Raw genomic sequence first — 17,117 nt, 5'->3', positions numbered from 1 at the left:
TCTATCTATCTATCTATCTATCTATCTATCTATCTATCTATCTATAGTCTCTTACTCTCTGGGGGGTTTCTACATCTATCTACTGTCTCTCTCTCTCTGGAGGGTTTCTACATCTATCTATCTATCTATCTATCTACAGTCAGATGGTGTCAACTGTGAGGGATGACATTTTGGCTAACTATGATTGGAGCAGCTAGCCAGACAGAAGTAGATCAGGCCATTAATTATAAAAAAAAAAGGCTTGTTGCAGTAAAAGCGCAAAACATGACCCATTGGATAAGTGATTCTGAGTCTGAGAAAGTCAGGGGCTATTCTTACATTTAAGGCTAATTTAATAATGTAGCTTCTTATAATAAATAAACAACAAAGTACAGTAAATAAGCAGGAAAAGAAAGTTGGGTATACCTGTATGAACTTAAAATTCTGTTGAAAGAATTGTATAGACTAATTTATCAGCAGATGTATTTTTCATGGCCTGCACCAGGTTTACATTACATTACATTTGAAATGACTATTCTCTATTATTTACAATATGCAAAAAATCGGATTACTAAAACACTTAAAACCTAGACATAATCTGTCCCTATGGAATATAAATAGACCCCAATGTAACATTCATAATCCATCATTATTTTGAAAGGAAAATAGAAGGATTTGTGAGTAGAAGAGTGGAGAACATTTCTGGGTATTATTTAACCATTTTTGTATGTAATTCCTTTGTTCTAGTAATGAAGACATCATAAAACCAAATTGTTACAGAATGAGATACGCATTTTGCTTATTGACTTTTGTATGCACAAAGTAATACAGGCTGAGTCTCCCATATTCAAATATTCCGAAATATGGAATATTTTTAGCATGACTGAGATAGTGAAATGTTTGCTTTTTGATGGTTCAGTGTACACAAACTTTGTTTTAGGCACAAAAGTATTAAAAATATGGTAGAAAATTACCTTCAGGCTGTGTGTATAAGGTGTATATGATACATAAATGAATTTCATGTATGTATACAAACTTTGTTTGAGCCACAAAATTACTGAAAATATTGTATAAAATTACCTGCAGGCTGTGTGTATAAGGGGTATATAAAACATAAATGCATTCTGTGTTTAGATTTGGGTCCCATTCCCAAGATGTTTAATGATGGTATGCAAATTCCAAAATAGGGAGCATTCCGATATCCAAAATACCCCTGGTCCCAAGCATTTTGGATATGGGAGACTCAACCTGTAAATTATCTTAAAATGCAGATTCAAATTTCTATTGCAACTGCCAGATCTGTTTGCTTTCATTTACATAGAATGCCACTGCTGGAAAATAAAAATTAAGTTCTAATTACATCACAAAGTTCTCTTTGGAAGGGCACTGTATCTCTATTTGAAAATCTTGAACTTTCAGCCAGTTCTAATCATGGAAAATCAGGAGGAAAACTTGTGCGGGGTCCCCCTTCCTGATTTTCCATTAACCAGCACCAGGCTGAACCAGCTGGGGAGCTTACACTATATCAGGGATACACACAGTGTGCCCCAAACTGCTCAGTCCAAGCCTGGAAATCCTTGGAAAGTCAGGACACCAAAAATAAAATGTGGTCCCCCCTCCTAAAGATATACCAGCCCTGGGCTCTTTTCCTGGAGCAGGTGGGTGTGGGAGTAATTGTAAAAAAAAATAGATTATAATATTGTTATTATGATGGTTATTGATTTAGGGGGACCCCACACTGTTTTTTTTTAAATTTTAACTATCTCAGTGCTTTTAAGCCTAAGAAGCACTGCACAGATCATAGTGATCTGTGCAGTGCTTATTTTTGGGGCGGGTTTGAGTTTGTGTTTTAGATTCTATTTGCCATCAGTTTTGAACTGAAAGATAAAAACAGACATAATTTACACAAAATCAGACTGATATTGACATCAGGTTTCAATTGAAGTTGAAACCTGATGAATTATAAATATGTGGATTTTGCTGTTTGAAAGCCTGTGAATGGCAATCTATTTAAATAAATGTTAAAGTTGATCTAAAATCGAGCTCTAGAAAAGTTAACCCCAGCTGTTATACCTTAAGTTTAATGGGATGCGTCTTGCACTGTCTATGTTCCAGAGAAGTACATATCTATGGGTACTTTGTCCAATGTACAACATGGCTTCAAAAACATAAACCAATTCCCCTGTAGTAAAGAGTCCCAATATGTCATGATTACTGTGAATGTGTAAATTGGTCTGAAGTGAGCAGTGTTTTAGTAGACAAATTCAGAAGATGTATTTATGCTAAAATTCTTGCTTTAATGTCCATAATGGAATAGTTAAACTGCATATGTGTGTAGCACGCCTTTATGAAGTTATGATTTTGTTTTTTTACATACAAAAGATTAGAGACCCCACATCTGGTTATTTTAGTTTTCCCTCTAATGACTGACATTGCACCATATTCTCTAGGACAAATGAGAATTCTCCACAAGCCACTTTGTCTCCAGTAATTATTGAAGAACCTCCAGTGTCTATAACTGGTAAGTTACTTTACACAAGCTACCAATTTTCATGAATAGGCAATAACTGCTACTTATTGTTACTAGTATTCTAAACTCAGACACCTATCAGCCAAACAGACAATTACAAATGTGTTTTAACCTCTTAAAAATCTGCAAAAAGACTCAAATATCAAACGCTTTAGATATATAATTTTACATGAGGAGTAATAGGGTAGAGGCTGAATAAATGTGTTGTAGGACTTTTTCGCCTAGATATCAGTGGTTGGACAACACTCATATTGACTCCCTACATACTGTAAACTGACTGTCATGGTAGTCTCCTGCAATATGTGGTAAGGGTCCCTACATCAGCACTTTGAGCTCTTGTGTTCTATTTGCATAATAGTAAAGTGTTTTACTATGAAATATAATACAACACTCTTATGGTTTGATACATTGCCGTATCTTAGTATGACTAATATGTAATTTTCATATGGAGCTTAAAGCAGAGCCGTAACTAGACTTTTTGGTGCCCTATGCCAGAAAGAGCATTGTCGCCCTCTTCATTTTTCAAAGGGAAATAATGCACCCAAAAAAGGGCCATGGATTCATGGGGAAGGGCCAGGGAAGATATAGGAGAGGCCAGGAGATGCTGGGGATGAAATAAGAGGAAGCTACAAGCAAGAATGATAATAAACAGAAATTTGACAGGCCCAAACAGCGCCCCCTGACCTGTGGTGCCCTGTGCGATGGCACCGGCCGCACTACCCTAGCTACAGCCCTGGCTTAAAGTGTTTGTCCACTTTTGGATACCCCCACCTCACCACCCCCATATGACACCTTGGTGTGTGGTGACTACCTGAAATGAGTCACTGTAGCATTGCATGTTTTCAGAGGGAAGATAATTGTTATTTAGCATTCACTTCATACCTCGAAATCCACAGGAAGGTTCAGTCTGCCAGGTTGGACAGCTCTCTAATGGTATCAAATATGGTGCTCCAGTTGTCCAATTCAGATAACAGGGAGAGTCCAAGGTTGGAGGCTAAAAAACTTTAGACAGGGGTTTAATGTAAACTTTAAAACATTATTTACCTTCCTACTACTAGCATAAACAACTGTACCTTATTTATAATAGTATATTATATTGCACCTTTTAACATTTCTGTGAATCTGATTTTAAATTGTTACAAAATTCAACAATATATTAATACATATTTTTGAACAAAAGGGAAAAATGTCCTTCACTACCCTTACAATTGTAAATGGCAAACAAACCAATAGTAGTCCAAATGCAGTGTCTGTAGCTGCATCATCAGAAAGGAGTAGCCAAATTGCTGGTCCAATTCTTTTACACTATCACACAGCTGATAGGGTTAAATTCTATATAGCCCTGTAAAGCGCTGCAAGGAAATATATGGCGATGTTAGGCACTGTAAGATAATGTAAATGACAAAGAACCTGCACTTAGATGTTCATTAGAATATGTATTAGCAATTAAAGTTAGCAGGCTGCTCTCTCCAGTTTATTATTATTAGTTATTGTTATTGCTAAATAGTCCAGCACACTTCAATTAGTGACAAACAGTAATAAAACAAAGCTTAATACAAAGTGATGAGTTCCCTGCTCACAATCTTACATTCTGTAGGGAAATAGGAGTTTGATACAGATGTGTCCTTATATACCTGGCCTCAATACACCATGTGGCGTGAGGCACCTGACGCAAGAGAGACACCTGGTCCTTTTTTACATCTCTTTGCATTAAAATGTCGCAAAACAGATGTGACAAACCGCTTCACGAGACTGCACTGATTGATTTTATATGCGACACTGGTATATCTGTGTGCGACTGAGTCTGTATACAAAGCACAACGGAGCTTGGCATGGAACTCAAGTCTCAGCCGCTGCATTGTAACATTTCTTATAAGGTTTCAGTCTCAGTCACACAGTTAGAAAAGTGTCTACATTAAATTAATCAGTGCAGTCTCAGAAAGCAATTTGTTGCATCCGTTTATTACATAGATGCATTTTCTGGTGAAAAAGAAGCTCGGCACAAGCTGAATTAGACAGTACCTGGCATGCCGAGAAGGGCTGTTTGGCTTGACTGCAGCAACAGTGTATAGGAAACATCTGTACATAAGGGTATGTGCAATTAAAGTGTATTGGATCAGCCAGACAGCAATGGGAAAAGTCAGGTCCGTCAAGAGCTCCATCGTGCCCAAGTACTGAGGGGTTTGACTAAATCTGGCAGTCATGGCCACGACCCCTCCCCCAAAACCTGTAATAAATAGCAGCACACTCGGCACAGGGGTGGCTCTAGGGAGGGAGGGGCGGTCCACTGGCCCACCTGTAACAATTCTTCTCTCCGTCCACTACCACTGTTTCTGCATCTGTATAGCAGCATAGCCACAGCGACACATCAGGCAGTGAAAGAGAGACTGCTTTGTCTCAGTGCCAGCAGTCTTCTCTCTCCAACTGCCCAATGTGCAGCTGCGGCTGCGCTTCTATATAGGCACCACCCTCTCGGCGCCCCCTGGAAAACTGCTTAGTGAGGCTAAGTGATCCAGACATGGATCAGTGTTTTTTTTTTTTAATATAGAATGAGAATAAATGTAAGCTCATGTGACCTGTGTAGTGTGGTGTTAATCTGGAAGAATAGTCTAAAAAGGTTAAAATGGTGTTTGCCTGAAGAGGTCAGTGCTTGAAGTTTTGGTAGCAAGGGGAAAGTCTTATTGTGCAAGGGAGGACATTCCTGTAATTGGACCAAATAATGGGTGTGAATGAGAGGCAGAGGGGTTGAGCTGGGAGATATTTTGACACAAAGGATGAGATGTATGCTGGTGCATTTTCATTAATGGCTTTACAAATATTTTATATTTAATTTGATAAAGGGAACCAATGCAAAGAATGACAGAGCAGAGCAGCAGTAGAAGAATATTATAGCCTCTGCAATCAATATACACTGTAGGGATTAGGGAAGCACAGTAAGACGGTAATTGTAATAGTCAATGTGGAATATTATGAGTCCATGTACCAAGGTCTTGGCAGTATCTTGTGTGAGATATGTGCTTATTCTTGAGCAAAGAAACGTACGCAGTGGACTTTAAAGGTTGAGCTAATTTTTATGTTGCCCACAGATAGAGTCTTATCAGGTAGGCAGTTTCTGTTGACTGGTATTTATTACCTCTAAGATTGTGTTTGAGGTGGTAAAATCACATCCAAGATGAAACGGCAGAGAGGTTCTGTAATTTCGGCCAACGCAGAGAGATCTGGAGAAGATAGATATGGGTATCATCCGCATAGAGATGATACTAAAATAGAGGTCAGGTAGTCAGCATGTAGTGGTTAGTATTACTGCCTCATATCACTGAGGTTCAATTCCCACCATGGCCATATATGTGTGTAGTTTGTATGTTCTCCATGTGCTAAGTGGGTTTCCATTAGGTGCTGCAGTTTCCTACTACAATCCAATTACATACTCGTAGGTTAATTGGATTCTTACAAAAAAATTTTTATGTAATAGGTAATATAGAATGTAAGCTCCACTAGGGCAGATACTGATGAGAATGACTAAATATTGTAAATCGCAGAATATATGTGAGCTATATAAATAACGGTTAATAAATAACACATATGTTGTGCTGACAGCTACTATCACAGAAATTGTAGATGGCTAAAAGGAAGTGTGCCTGCTGAAACAAAGCTCAGATCCTTCAAAATTGTACTACAGTATTTGTGAATTTCAAGCCAAAATCAATTGCAGTGAACAGAACTTCTGTGGCTTGATATAACCCTGGTTAGGGTGCCTCCAAAACATACTGTACTACACCACACATACTGTAAGAGGAAAGCATAGATTTGGAATAGAGTACCCCTTTAAGTAACCTTAAACCCGCAAAATGTTTTTTTGTTTTTGTTTTAATATATATTACCGTTTGAGGATTATTGCAGCTAGAAATACCTCCAGCAGCACAAGACATTGAGAACAAATTGCTGGTTACTCAGATTGTGAAAGCAACCATTAGATTACTTTAAAGAATTTTGTAAATTCCAATCATGGAGAAGACTGAACAAAGTACAGCAATTTTCTATCGTACAAAGAATATTACAAAATAACTACAAAGAATAAAATCCCAGGCAGAGATCAGGGAACAGCTTGGGGATATTTGCTTAAAATAATGAAATAGAAAGGATGCTTTGGCCACATAATAACAAAAAGGACAAAAGAAACTTGAAAGACATAATTTTTAAAATAGTTTTATTACATTTCTTAAAGTTGCCAAGAAGGTTATGAGTAGTATATGAGTATATAAGTGACTTAATTTCTTTTACATTACAGGTCTTCCTAATTCTGTATCAGCTTCCCTTGTGACTTCAAATGATACTCCCTTCAATGAAATCATCAATGACACCAAGCATCTATTAAAGGTATATCATTTAGTTTTCAATATGATGTATAAGATTTTACAGTGTTTCCGAATATTTTAAGGATAAGTAACAAAGATTTTAGTTAATACTCCTCACTGAGGGCCTGATTCATCAAGGATCGCAATTGCAACATCGTACGCAGATCAGCCGATGGTGCGTACTGCGCATGCCCATGTGTGAGTTAGCACTGCAATGTCCTACACAGATACAAAGCCATCGCAGACCGAGGGACAGGGGCATGGTTTGAGAAACGCAGGCGTGCCTGTCCGTTTGAACGACGTTACTTGGGCATGCATAAATTATCCACCGCGGCAATGTTACTCGATGTTCCCGATGTATGCGCAGGACTGCAAGGTATTATGGATGTGAGATATCTATATACTGGCTGTACGACGGCTTTGCGATTGCATTCATTAGCATATTTTTGCAGCAGACCTGTGTATGGAATCACAACTGTGATCACAATAGTGATCTGTAGTGAATCAAGCCCTGAGTCATCATAATGTGATTGATTAAATAAAGATAAGAAAAAATCTAAACTACTCATTATACATCAGTTATATAAATAATCACATACTACCAGCCATTACAATCAGTAAATGTGTCTGAATTTTCCCAAGAATAGAAATGGCAGGCTTATTGCTTATCCTAAAGACAGCACTGTAATATATGGGTTACCTAGTAACTTACCAGTGTTTAATAAATAACTCAAATAAACCATACCTAATAAACAATGAATTATGAAGGAATTAGCAGCAATCAAATGATACAGACAGGCAATGAGTAACAGAGACGTACAGTCAGGGTAAGTCATACTCCTGAGATTTGATATCAAAATTATTAGAATAATACAAAGAAGATATTTATAACTTATACACATCTTCTTTGTTTATTGTAATAATTTTTATAGTTAACACTCACCAGCTTTGTGGAGCTCCCTGGGACTGCAGGGAGTCGAGAGCTGAAAAGCATAGGAATGCCTACAAGATTTAACCACACCCCACTGCATCACCCTAGACTGCTATGTGTCCTGGCAGCCTCATTAATAGATCCCTAGTTAGACAATATTTGGAGTAATTTTTCTTTTATTCTTAAAAATATTTGTTAAAAAAAAACCTTGACAATGTAAAGTTAAATATCTTATTATGTACATCAGAGGATATTTGCACATGCCAGGTTACTGCCACCAACATCTCAAGACAGCTGCATATGCTAGGTTACTGCCACTAACATCTCAAGATGGGATGCAGTTAATATCCATACGATCGGGATGCCGGCTGCCAGAATCCCGATCACCAAGAGAACACCGGTGCTGGAATCCCGACAGTCCCCAGGGGGACTTAGGGTTAGGCTGCGGGAGGGGGTAGGTTAGGGTTAGGCTCCAGACAGGGGGTGTTAGGTTCAGGCACTACCAGGGGGAGGTTAGGGTTAGGCACTATGGGGGTAAGGTTAGTGGTAGGCACTAAGGGAGAAGAGTTAGGTTTAGGCACTTACCAGGAGGGTTAGGGTTTGGGTGCGGGGTAAGAAGGGTTAGTATGAAGGTACAAAAAAGGAGGGTTAGGGGTAAATAGGACAGGGGAACAGTACTCACTGTTCCCCTGTTGGAATTTGAACCATCGGGATGCCACTGTCAGTGTACTGACAGCCGGCATCTCCTCCGTTGGTATTTCATGCCGATTCCCTTAAGATAGCTGCATATGCTGGGTTATTGCCACCAACATCCCATGATAGCTGCTCATGCCAGGTTATTGCCACCAACATCTCAAAATAGCTGCATATGCCAGGTTATTGCCACCAACATCTCAAGATAGCTGCATATGCCGGGTTATTGCCACCAACATCTCAAGATAACTGCATATGCCGGGTTATTGCCACCAACATTCCAAGATAACTGCATATGCCAGGTTATTGCCACGAACATCTCAAGATAGCTGCATATGCCAGGTTATTACCACCAACATTCCAAGATAGCTGCATATGCCAGGGTCAGGGCCATAACTAGGGTAGTGCGGCCTGTGCCATGGCACAGGGCACCACAGGACAAGGGGCACTGTTAAGGTCTGTCAATTTTCTGTTTATTATCATTCTCACTTGTAGCTTCCTCTTATTTCATCGCCAGCATCTCCTGGACTCCCCTATCTCTTCCCTGGCCCTTCCCCATGAGGCCATTCCCCTTTTTTGGGTGTGTTATGTCCCTATTTGAAAAATGGGGGGCGCCAATGCTCTTTCTGGCACAGGGCACCAAAAAGTCTAGTTATGGCTCTGGCAAGGGTATTGCCATCAACATTTCAAAATAGCTGCATATGCCAGGTTATTGATATCAAAATGTGTTCACACTGGGGCAAGTCGCAGTCTTCAGGCCAGGTAGGCCTCCAGGACCAGGTGCAGTTTTGGACCGGGGAGCCACCGGGACCAGTCTTCACGTCAGGGATCAGGGGGGGGGCTGCCGGGACCAGTCTTCACGCCGGGGGGGGTCGGGCGCATTTCTCCTCACGCTGTGAGCTGCTGCAGGGGAACGGCGCGTAACGGCTTCTTTTAATAGTCCTCCCTGCAGCCGGAGACATCAATCATATACCAAGAGTCAGGGGATTGGCCAGCAGTGGACCGCATCCCCGGGGACCCATCCACTCTGAAAAGGTGAATCCCCAGTCTTCATTTGTGGGTAAAATACGCACTATAGTGCATATGCTGAGTTATTGCCACCAACATCCCATGATAGCTGCATATGCCAGGTTATTGCCCCAAACATCTCAAGATAGCTGCATACTGTATTCTGGGTTATTGCCACCAACAAATTGATTCAATATTGCAGAATGTGCAAATATATAATTATTATTCTTATTACTGTCAGCTATGTTAGAGAAACAAGTTTTCTGCTGTCTTCCAACTGCACTAACAGGTCCCAGAGTGAAATCTAAAATATAAAATGTCTAATTTTTACCTTATACAATGATACAATTTAATCCTAGGCAAATGTTCTTCACAAAGAAAAACACTGAAAATTACAGTAGGTGGCTGAGCAATTTTATGGGTTGTCATCTTAAATTTCTATGTTCACATACAATAAAAATCAGGTCTCTGGAGATCATAACCTTCTTATTTTTATAACGTGCCAAGGCAATTACAGGGTTATGCAGGGTTACCTTGATGTCATACAAGAGAAAATACAAAAATATCACAGTGCTGTGGTAGCTAACAGTCACACATTTCATTACAGCTAATAATGAAAGAACATCACATATAATCAATCAGCTGTGATTCTAAATATATTGTTAAACAAAATAATCGTGTAGCCTAAAAAAATTCTGTATGCACAATGAACCTATAAGCATTAAACCACTGATATCCTTAAATAATTGAGATTGTGTTGAATTATAACACATTGCAGATATTTCCTTACTTAAAGGAATTGGATTTATATGTCTCAAATATGCAAAGTGCAATAAACTGTAAAAATGGAAGATCTCTGTTGTAAGTAGATGATACAATATGGCCAATTCAAAAATTACAGATGTTTGGAAATATACCACGTATACACTACACAGTATGCCGTACGATGACACGATATATCATTACTGGGGTGATGTTACCGCACCACATCATACATCGCACCGTCCAACTTGACGTGCAGCACAACAGATGGGAAATTGCGGCCAGACAATTCATCTAATGATAAAATGAGGGTACACAATATACAATGGCCATTGCAATCCATCGTGGATCGCAAGATTGACCCATATATCATATAGTGTGTACTCAGCTTTAGTCTCAAGCATACGAGTGTACAATCTGCAACATTGAATGTTTTTGCTGTGTAAAGTGTAGACACGAAGTTTGTTTGCAGACTTTTTGTACAGTTTTTTTTTTTTGTAAGTGAGAACTCCACCCGTTGCATATTATCTGGGATATACAAGTGGGATTTTATATATATATATATATATATATATATATATATATAATTCCACTGTTTCCCGGCACTCCAGTGTCAAAGTGTCTTACTTGCGCTGGTGCCTTCCTAGGAGCAAGCAAGCTTCAATGCATAGATAAAGAAAGAAGAATGGCAGCACCCAGCGGCTTGATAGAAAAAAGTGTAGCTTTAATCCAACGGCATTTCGGGCCTCATGGATATATATATATGCAAATGTGAATAGGTTTGATAATTCAACACCATCTGTATTATTTAAGGATATTGGTGGTTTAATGCTTATTGGTTCATTGTGAATTTTTTATTATGTCTTGTTTTAAGGTTAAATGGTTATTTTATTGAATAGTTTTGTAAATGTACAATCACAGATGATTGTTTTCATTTGATATTCCTTCATTATTTATGAAATGTGTGAATATATTCTACAGTACAGCAGGGTTGTGATATTTTTGTTTTTTTATTTTGTTTAATTTATGTCTTGTTTGCGACCATTGGGCCTGAGATATACGCAATGGCGATATTTACACAGTGTGAGTGATTTTTAGCCATTGCGCATGCATGAAAACCGTACTGCACATGCATAGCAATTGGTTTGTGACCACGCTCACTCAGAGGATTCACTAACATAGTGAGTGACAGGTAGCCAGCACTTGAGGGAGGTAATGGGTGGGTGGCTAAGGAAACACAGGCGTGTACCAAATAAACTCTGTTACATGGGTGTGCATAAATTAGGTATAGCGATCTCCTTCGCAGCATGAGAGCTTCTGTGTGTCAGAAGAGACGCAGTGTTTGACCAGGTCAGACTTCACTCAGAAACTTTGATGCCCGATCTGTGTCAATGATAACGATGTTTAAGCTGTTGCACAACGTCGGACGGATATGAGAAGGCAGTTGTGGGTGTCCCTATGCTCAGATAAGCTTTGGAAGACATTAGCATATTTTTGCAATTGCGATCTGTAAAATATTGCAGTCGCGATTGCATTAGCGTAAGTCTCTGAATCAGGCCCATTAATCTCACAGCAGCTTGGGTCAGGCAACATAGCATAAGGACATACATAATTAGTTATTCTTATTTGGTCAATTGCATTTATTTAGTTTTTATATGATTTTGATCCATTTACCAGCACCTTTAGTGATACCTTGTGTTACATTAATGATATATATTGTTCTCCATTAGGGTAGATAATACAGTGATGATTTAGGGGCCTATTCATCAACACCAAACTAACGGTTTTAAGGACATTTTTCCTTAAATACCGTTTTTTGGAATTCATTAATACACTTAACGCAGGAGATATAACCGATATCTCCTAGTTAAGTTCGTTTGTGTTAATTTCCACACTCCCCATTCATTAGTATGGGGATGTAGAAATTAAGCTATGCATCAAAGTCCGAAAATCAAGTATTTTCGGAATCTGATGGTGTTACTATACGCCACTCTCAGGTGGCGTATAGCCCCCGATAGTGTACACAAGCTGCCGTCTACACGGCAGCTTGTGTAGGAAAGTGACATACTTACCAGCTTTCACCATCCTCCTCAGCTCCCTCCGGCTCCGGCTGGTCTCTGTGTTATCCCCGCTGCTACATGGTGTTGCTGGCAGGAAGTGTCTCCCCTCTGTGCACCAGTACACTAATGTACTTCTTCAATTAAATGTTTTTATTTACTCTGAACATTTGATTGAAAAAGCAACTATAAGTGCCATCGGGCAACAGAGGAGAGACTTACCGGCAGCAGCACATGTAGCAGCGGGAGAAAGAAGAATAGTACTTTAAAAAAACTATATATATATGTAGTCCCCTCCTGCCTGTAGGCTCCATTCGCCGGTGCCCAGCTCCAAACAACACCGGGGACATAGCACGGAGCCTCAGCCAGTGCAGGAAAGCATCTCCCTGCCGGCTGCATTGAGAAAATACCTGCATGTCCAGGTAGACCGGGCGGGGGTTGGGGAACCAGCTACCTTCTGGGAAGGTGGAGGGCGGCAACATTGAATTGGTGTGGGCAGCAGAGAAGAGCCCACTGGGGCACAGTGTCCTGCAAGTGGGGGTCGTGGGATCTGCTAACTTCCGGAGGACAGAAGATCTGGGGCAGGAGGGGAAGGGGATCGGCGGAGGCATCGCCAGCAGCAACAGTGGATGGAGCAGGCATCGGAGGGGTGCTAAATGCCGGGGGACAGTTCCCTGCAGAGTACTGCAGTGCAGAGGTGGGTGATGGAGACGGAGGACTGGGATGTAGGCAGGGAAAAGTATCTATTTTCCGAAAAGCTGTCATCGCAAAAATGACAGCTTTTTGGAATAGATAGTTATGGAGAGGAGGAATGATGAATTCCTCCGGTAATTAGGTAGAATTCCATGAGAGTTCTAAACCTAATTACCTCCATCGATATTTATGTGTTAATGAATAGGCCCCTTAAAGAGTTCCCAGAACTACATGAAGCCCATTACATGCCATTCTACAATGTCTTCTTATCACCTAATAACCATGCATGAGTCATTTTTGAATTTGCATGATTTGTACATAAATTGTGCATGATGGAAAGTGTATCCAATGCACTGTTCAATTGGCAAATGATGAGAGTTGGAAGAAAGGAGGACAGTAAGGAAGTGTGTGCCAGGAGTGGGAAGAACCCATAGAAGCCATTACACTGATACTGTAGCACTTGTCAGGAAACAAAAGTACTAAAGCAGTCAATATTTTCCAGCACATGCCTCACTAATTAAAATAATGCTGTCCTCTGAAATAGAAGCACACCATCATTGCACTGGAAAATACAGTATGAGGAGAGGAGAATGTTGTGTATTGCAAAATTACTCAAATATTTTTTTTCTATATGTGAAGACTTTGCTGGTAAATTAAGCAAGAGCAAGCAATGAGCTATGAGATGAACATTATAAATCAACTGCTAAATAGTTTTAACCAAACTTCCTTTCACTTACAGGAAACAGAAGTTACTAACCTGGTACCAGAACAGCCAAAGCAACAGACTGTAGAGTTCACCGTTACCCTCAACAATCAACAATTCACAGAAGAATTAAGTGATCCAAATTCACCTCAGTACCAAGAATTAGCCACAAATTTTCAGCACCAGGTAATTCTTTATTTTTTATTTCCCTTTATTTCAGATTTTCTGTAGCTACAGTACTGTTTAAGGTGAGATTGAATGCTAATTTATCTCTAACATGTAAGCTCATATTTAAAGCTTTCAGATAAAGATGAGCAAATTGTTTTGCATAAGATTTCTTTCCACATTTGGTCTTACCTATTCCCAGCAATAGATCAACAACAACCACTACAACACACAACTGAAAGAATTGACCAAAGCAGTGACACCTCTATTTATACAGACTAGAAACGGTGCACATTAGTGATTTGGCAATACAGTGCAGAATGGGCATTCCATAGGATGGTGAAACGAATGCTGAGTTCTCTTCACACCTTTGCTCATCTTTACACGTGTCTCATATTTGTACCTAAGACAGCTGTTATACATCTACTTCAAGCATCCACATACAGTATACAGTTGTCTGAGATGAATGTCTTCCAGCAAGGGCTGTTCCTACAAACAAGCAGACTGTTCTAGAGGAGGGACCAGGGCCGAATTAAAGGTGGGGGGGCAACAGGGGCGGTCGTCGCTGTGCCCCCAGACCTAGGGGGCCCCACACACAGCAGCAGCTGCACTAGAGCAGGCACTATTTTATTAAGCCCCACCCACCTTGTGGGAAAATGCAGCAATTTGTGGGTCAGTCGGTTGGAGACAGAGCCAATATAATGCGATTGTATGAAAATTGTGCCCTTTTCATATTGACCCGCAAATCGTGGCATTTTGCCAGTGAGGGGGGTGGAGCTTAATAACATGGTGCCAGCCTGCCAGGTCTTGTCCTCATCCCATCCACAACATGCAGTCTGCAGATGCTGCAAGGTAAGTGTGTGTGTAATGTGTGTGTGTATGTATGTGCGCGTGTGTGTAATGCATGTGTGACACATACATGTGTGGTGTATATATGTCTTTTTCTGTATCAAAATATGTAAGTATGTTATCTATATGTACTGTATGTGTGTGTAAGTATATTGATATATGCATGTGTGGTGTGTGAATATATATATATATATATATATATATATATACACACACACACCACATTTTACTCCCCGGTAAAATGTATCCATGTTCCGGGATGGCTGCAGCATGGAGAAAGAGATCCCGGCCACTCATTGCTCTCTCGTATCCCGGTGTGTCAGGGCAGTGTCTGTGCACCTGCCCAAGCACACCCACTCACTGTCCTGCCTGCCCATGCAGCTCTCCTGCACAAATATACATATGTATATACTTTTAATGCAATTATATTGATAGGGGCCCCCACAAGGTTGTTGCCCCAGACCTTAATCCGGCCCTGGGAGGGACATGTTTCTTTCAAAATTTCAGGTCATGTGATTAGTATTCTTAATTTATAAACTCCATCTTTACATTTTCTAAGAAACAAATAGCCTAAAGATGACTGTGCTTTTATTCACAGAACAGAATGTCAGTCTCATCATTACTTTACTTGAAGTAGATATATTTTCCATGTAGCTGCTGCTTATTAACTTGAGCTGATCCTGCTATAATAGCAGAACCTATTTAAAGTGTTAAGAGGCATCCTTGCAGGGCTTTTGATATGACAGTGATCATTGCTGCTAATCAAAACTATTCATGAACACAGCAAGGGCTTAACCTTACCATGTACCATCAGTGTCTTATAGATAGCTGTTAGTAAATTTCCCCCTAGTGCGATATGTGGGTGAGGCATAATGCATAGTGATGAATGATAGTAGTGTATACTGTATGTGCCATGGTAAGAGCACAAATAAAACAATTAGCAAGCAAATGGAAAAAACAGGGTTTCCATGCATATTCTCATTTATAAATCAGCAAGGTACGGTATGAGTCTCTCTCTGGCAATTATAATAATGTTATGTTATGCTTTTGATATTGTAGTAATTCGATCAGGGAGCCTAAAAGCCATCTGGAATTATCTGTCCATTAACAACCCATTGTTTATTATCTGTAACACGCTAATTGCTGATCTTTACTTTGACGTAAATTAGCAAGATTTTCTTTCTGGAAATGTCCTTCCATTTTTAATGGTCTTTAATGGGATCATCAATCAATTATAAAGGAATCATTGATTTCCTTTATAGATAAATTAAAATGGAGACCATTAAAATGCATACATTTGTGAGTCTGTTTGTTTATAAAAAACATTGTGATTATTAATGTGAAATCAGATATCAAATAAATGTTATAGCATAAATAAAAAGATATTTTTTCAAAATCTTCACAAATGTTATATTGAGCTTAGTCCCATTAGCTAACACCACCTTCAAATGGCATTAACCATAGTAACATTCACTTTTCAGAAACGCTGCCCCAGCAAGCAAGCATCATTAAATATCTCTAATTACTGTAGTTAGAGCTAAACAATGCAAAATGAAAACGTTGATAATTACTGTAGTAAATAGGCCCCTTAACTTTTGCTTCAGTCAGAGAAAGTTCGAAGTGATCCAATATGTCAAAACTTTATACTGTGTAGTAAGCATGTTAAAGGATTGTGTCTTTACATATGGTAACTTGTAGCATATTTTCATAATTTAGAAAATACTAGACCCAGATTTTTCTTTTTACTCCTCATAGACAGATTTTCTGTGCCAACCCTAAATTTTCTTTCATTGCCATATCCACATGTTGAACATGACATTTACAGAACTAGCTGTGGGGGGGGTTAAGATAATTTGGAACTCATAGCTGTACATATCTCATGGGTCCCCACTACACAAATGAGTTTCAATTGCATGTCATGGCAGACACACAGCACTATGCATATTGTCCTTTACATTCCCTTCCACTTCTTGTCCCATATAATCATCCCTCCCACCCCTTGTCCCATATAAACCAACCCTTGTTCCATATGACCCATGTCTACCACACCTGGTCCCATATGATCCTACATCTCCTACCCCTTGTGCCATATGATACCCCCCTCCCACCCCTTGTCCCATATGACCCCCCTCCCACCCCTTGTCCCATATGATCCCCCCATCCCACCCCTTGTCCCATATGATCCATCCCTCCCACCCCTTGTCCCATATGATCCCATTCTTCCAACCACTTGTCCCATATGATCCCATTCTTCCCACCACTTGTCCCATATAATCCCCGCTCTTTGTTCCATATAATCCTACCCTTTCCATATAATTGCCTCTCCCACTCTCTATCCCTGATGACCCTTACCATCCTTACCATTGTCCCATATGATCCCCACCCATCCCTT

General features: G+C 39.8%; 1 protein-coding gene across 3 annotated transcripts in view; it reads left to right on the top strand.

The window, feature by feature from the left end:
• Window positions 1-17,117, top strand: part of IMPG1 (interphotoreceptor matrix proteoglycan 1) — a 316,264-nt gene that overhangs the window by 21,652 nt on the left and 277,495 nt on the right. For all 3 annotated transcript variants that reach the window (XM_088471628.1, XM_088471631.1, XM_088471624.1), the window contains exons 3-5: window positions 2,430-2,500; window positions 6,798-6,886; window positions 13,748-13,897. In XM_088471628.1, coding sequence (XP_088327754.1) covers window positions 2,430-2,500; window positions 6,798-6,886; window positions 13,748-13,897 — 310 coding nt within the window. The remainder of the gene's footprint in view (window positions 1-2,429; window positions 2,501-6,797; window positions 6,887-13,747; window positions 13,898-17,117) is intronic.

Source organism: Taudactylus pleione, unplaced genomic scaffold, assembly GCF_031769625.1.
Source record: "Taudactylus pleione unplaced genomic scaffold, aTauple2 ptg000015l, whole genome shotgun sequence".
Taxonomy (NCBI): domain Eukaryota; kingdom Metazoa; phylum Chordata; class Amphibia; order Anura; family Myobatrachidae; genus Taudactylus; species Taudactylus pleione.
The sequence above is the reverse complement of the archived record's forward strand: the minus strand, read 5'-3'. Positions and strand labels throughout refer to the sequence as shown.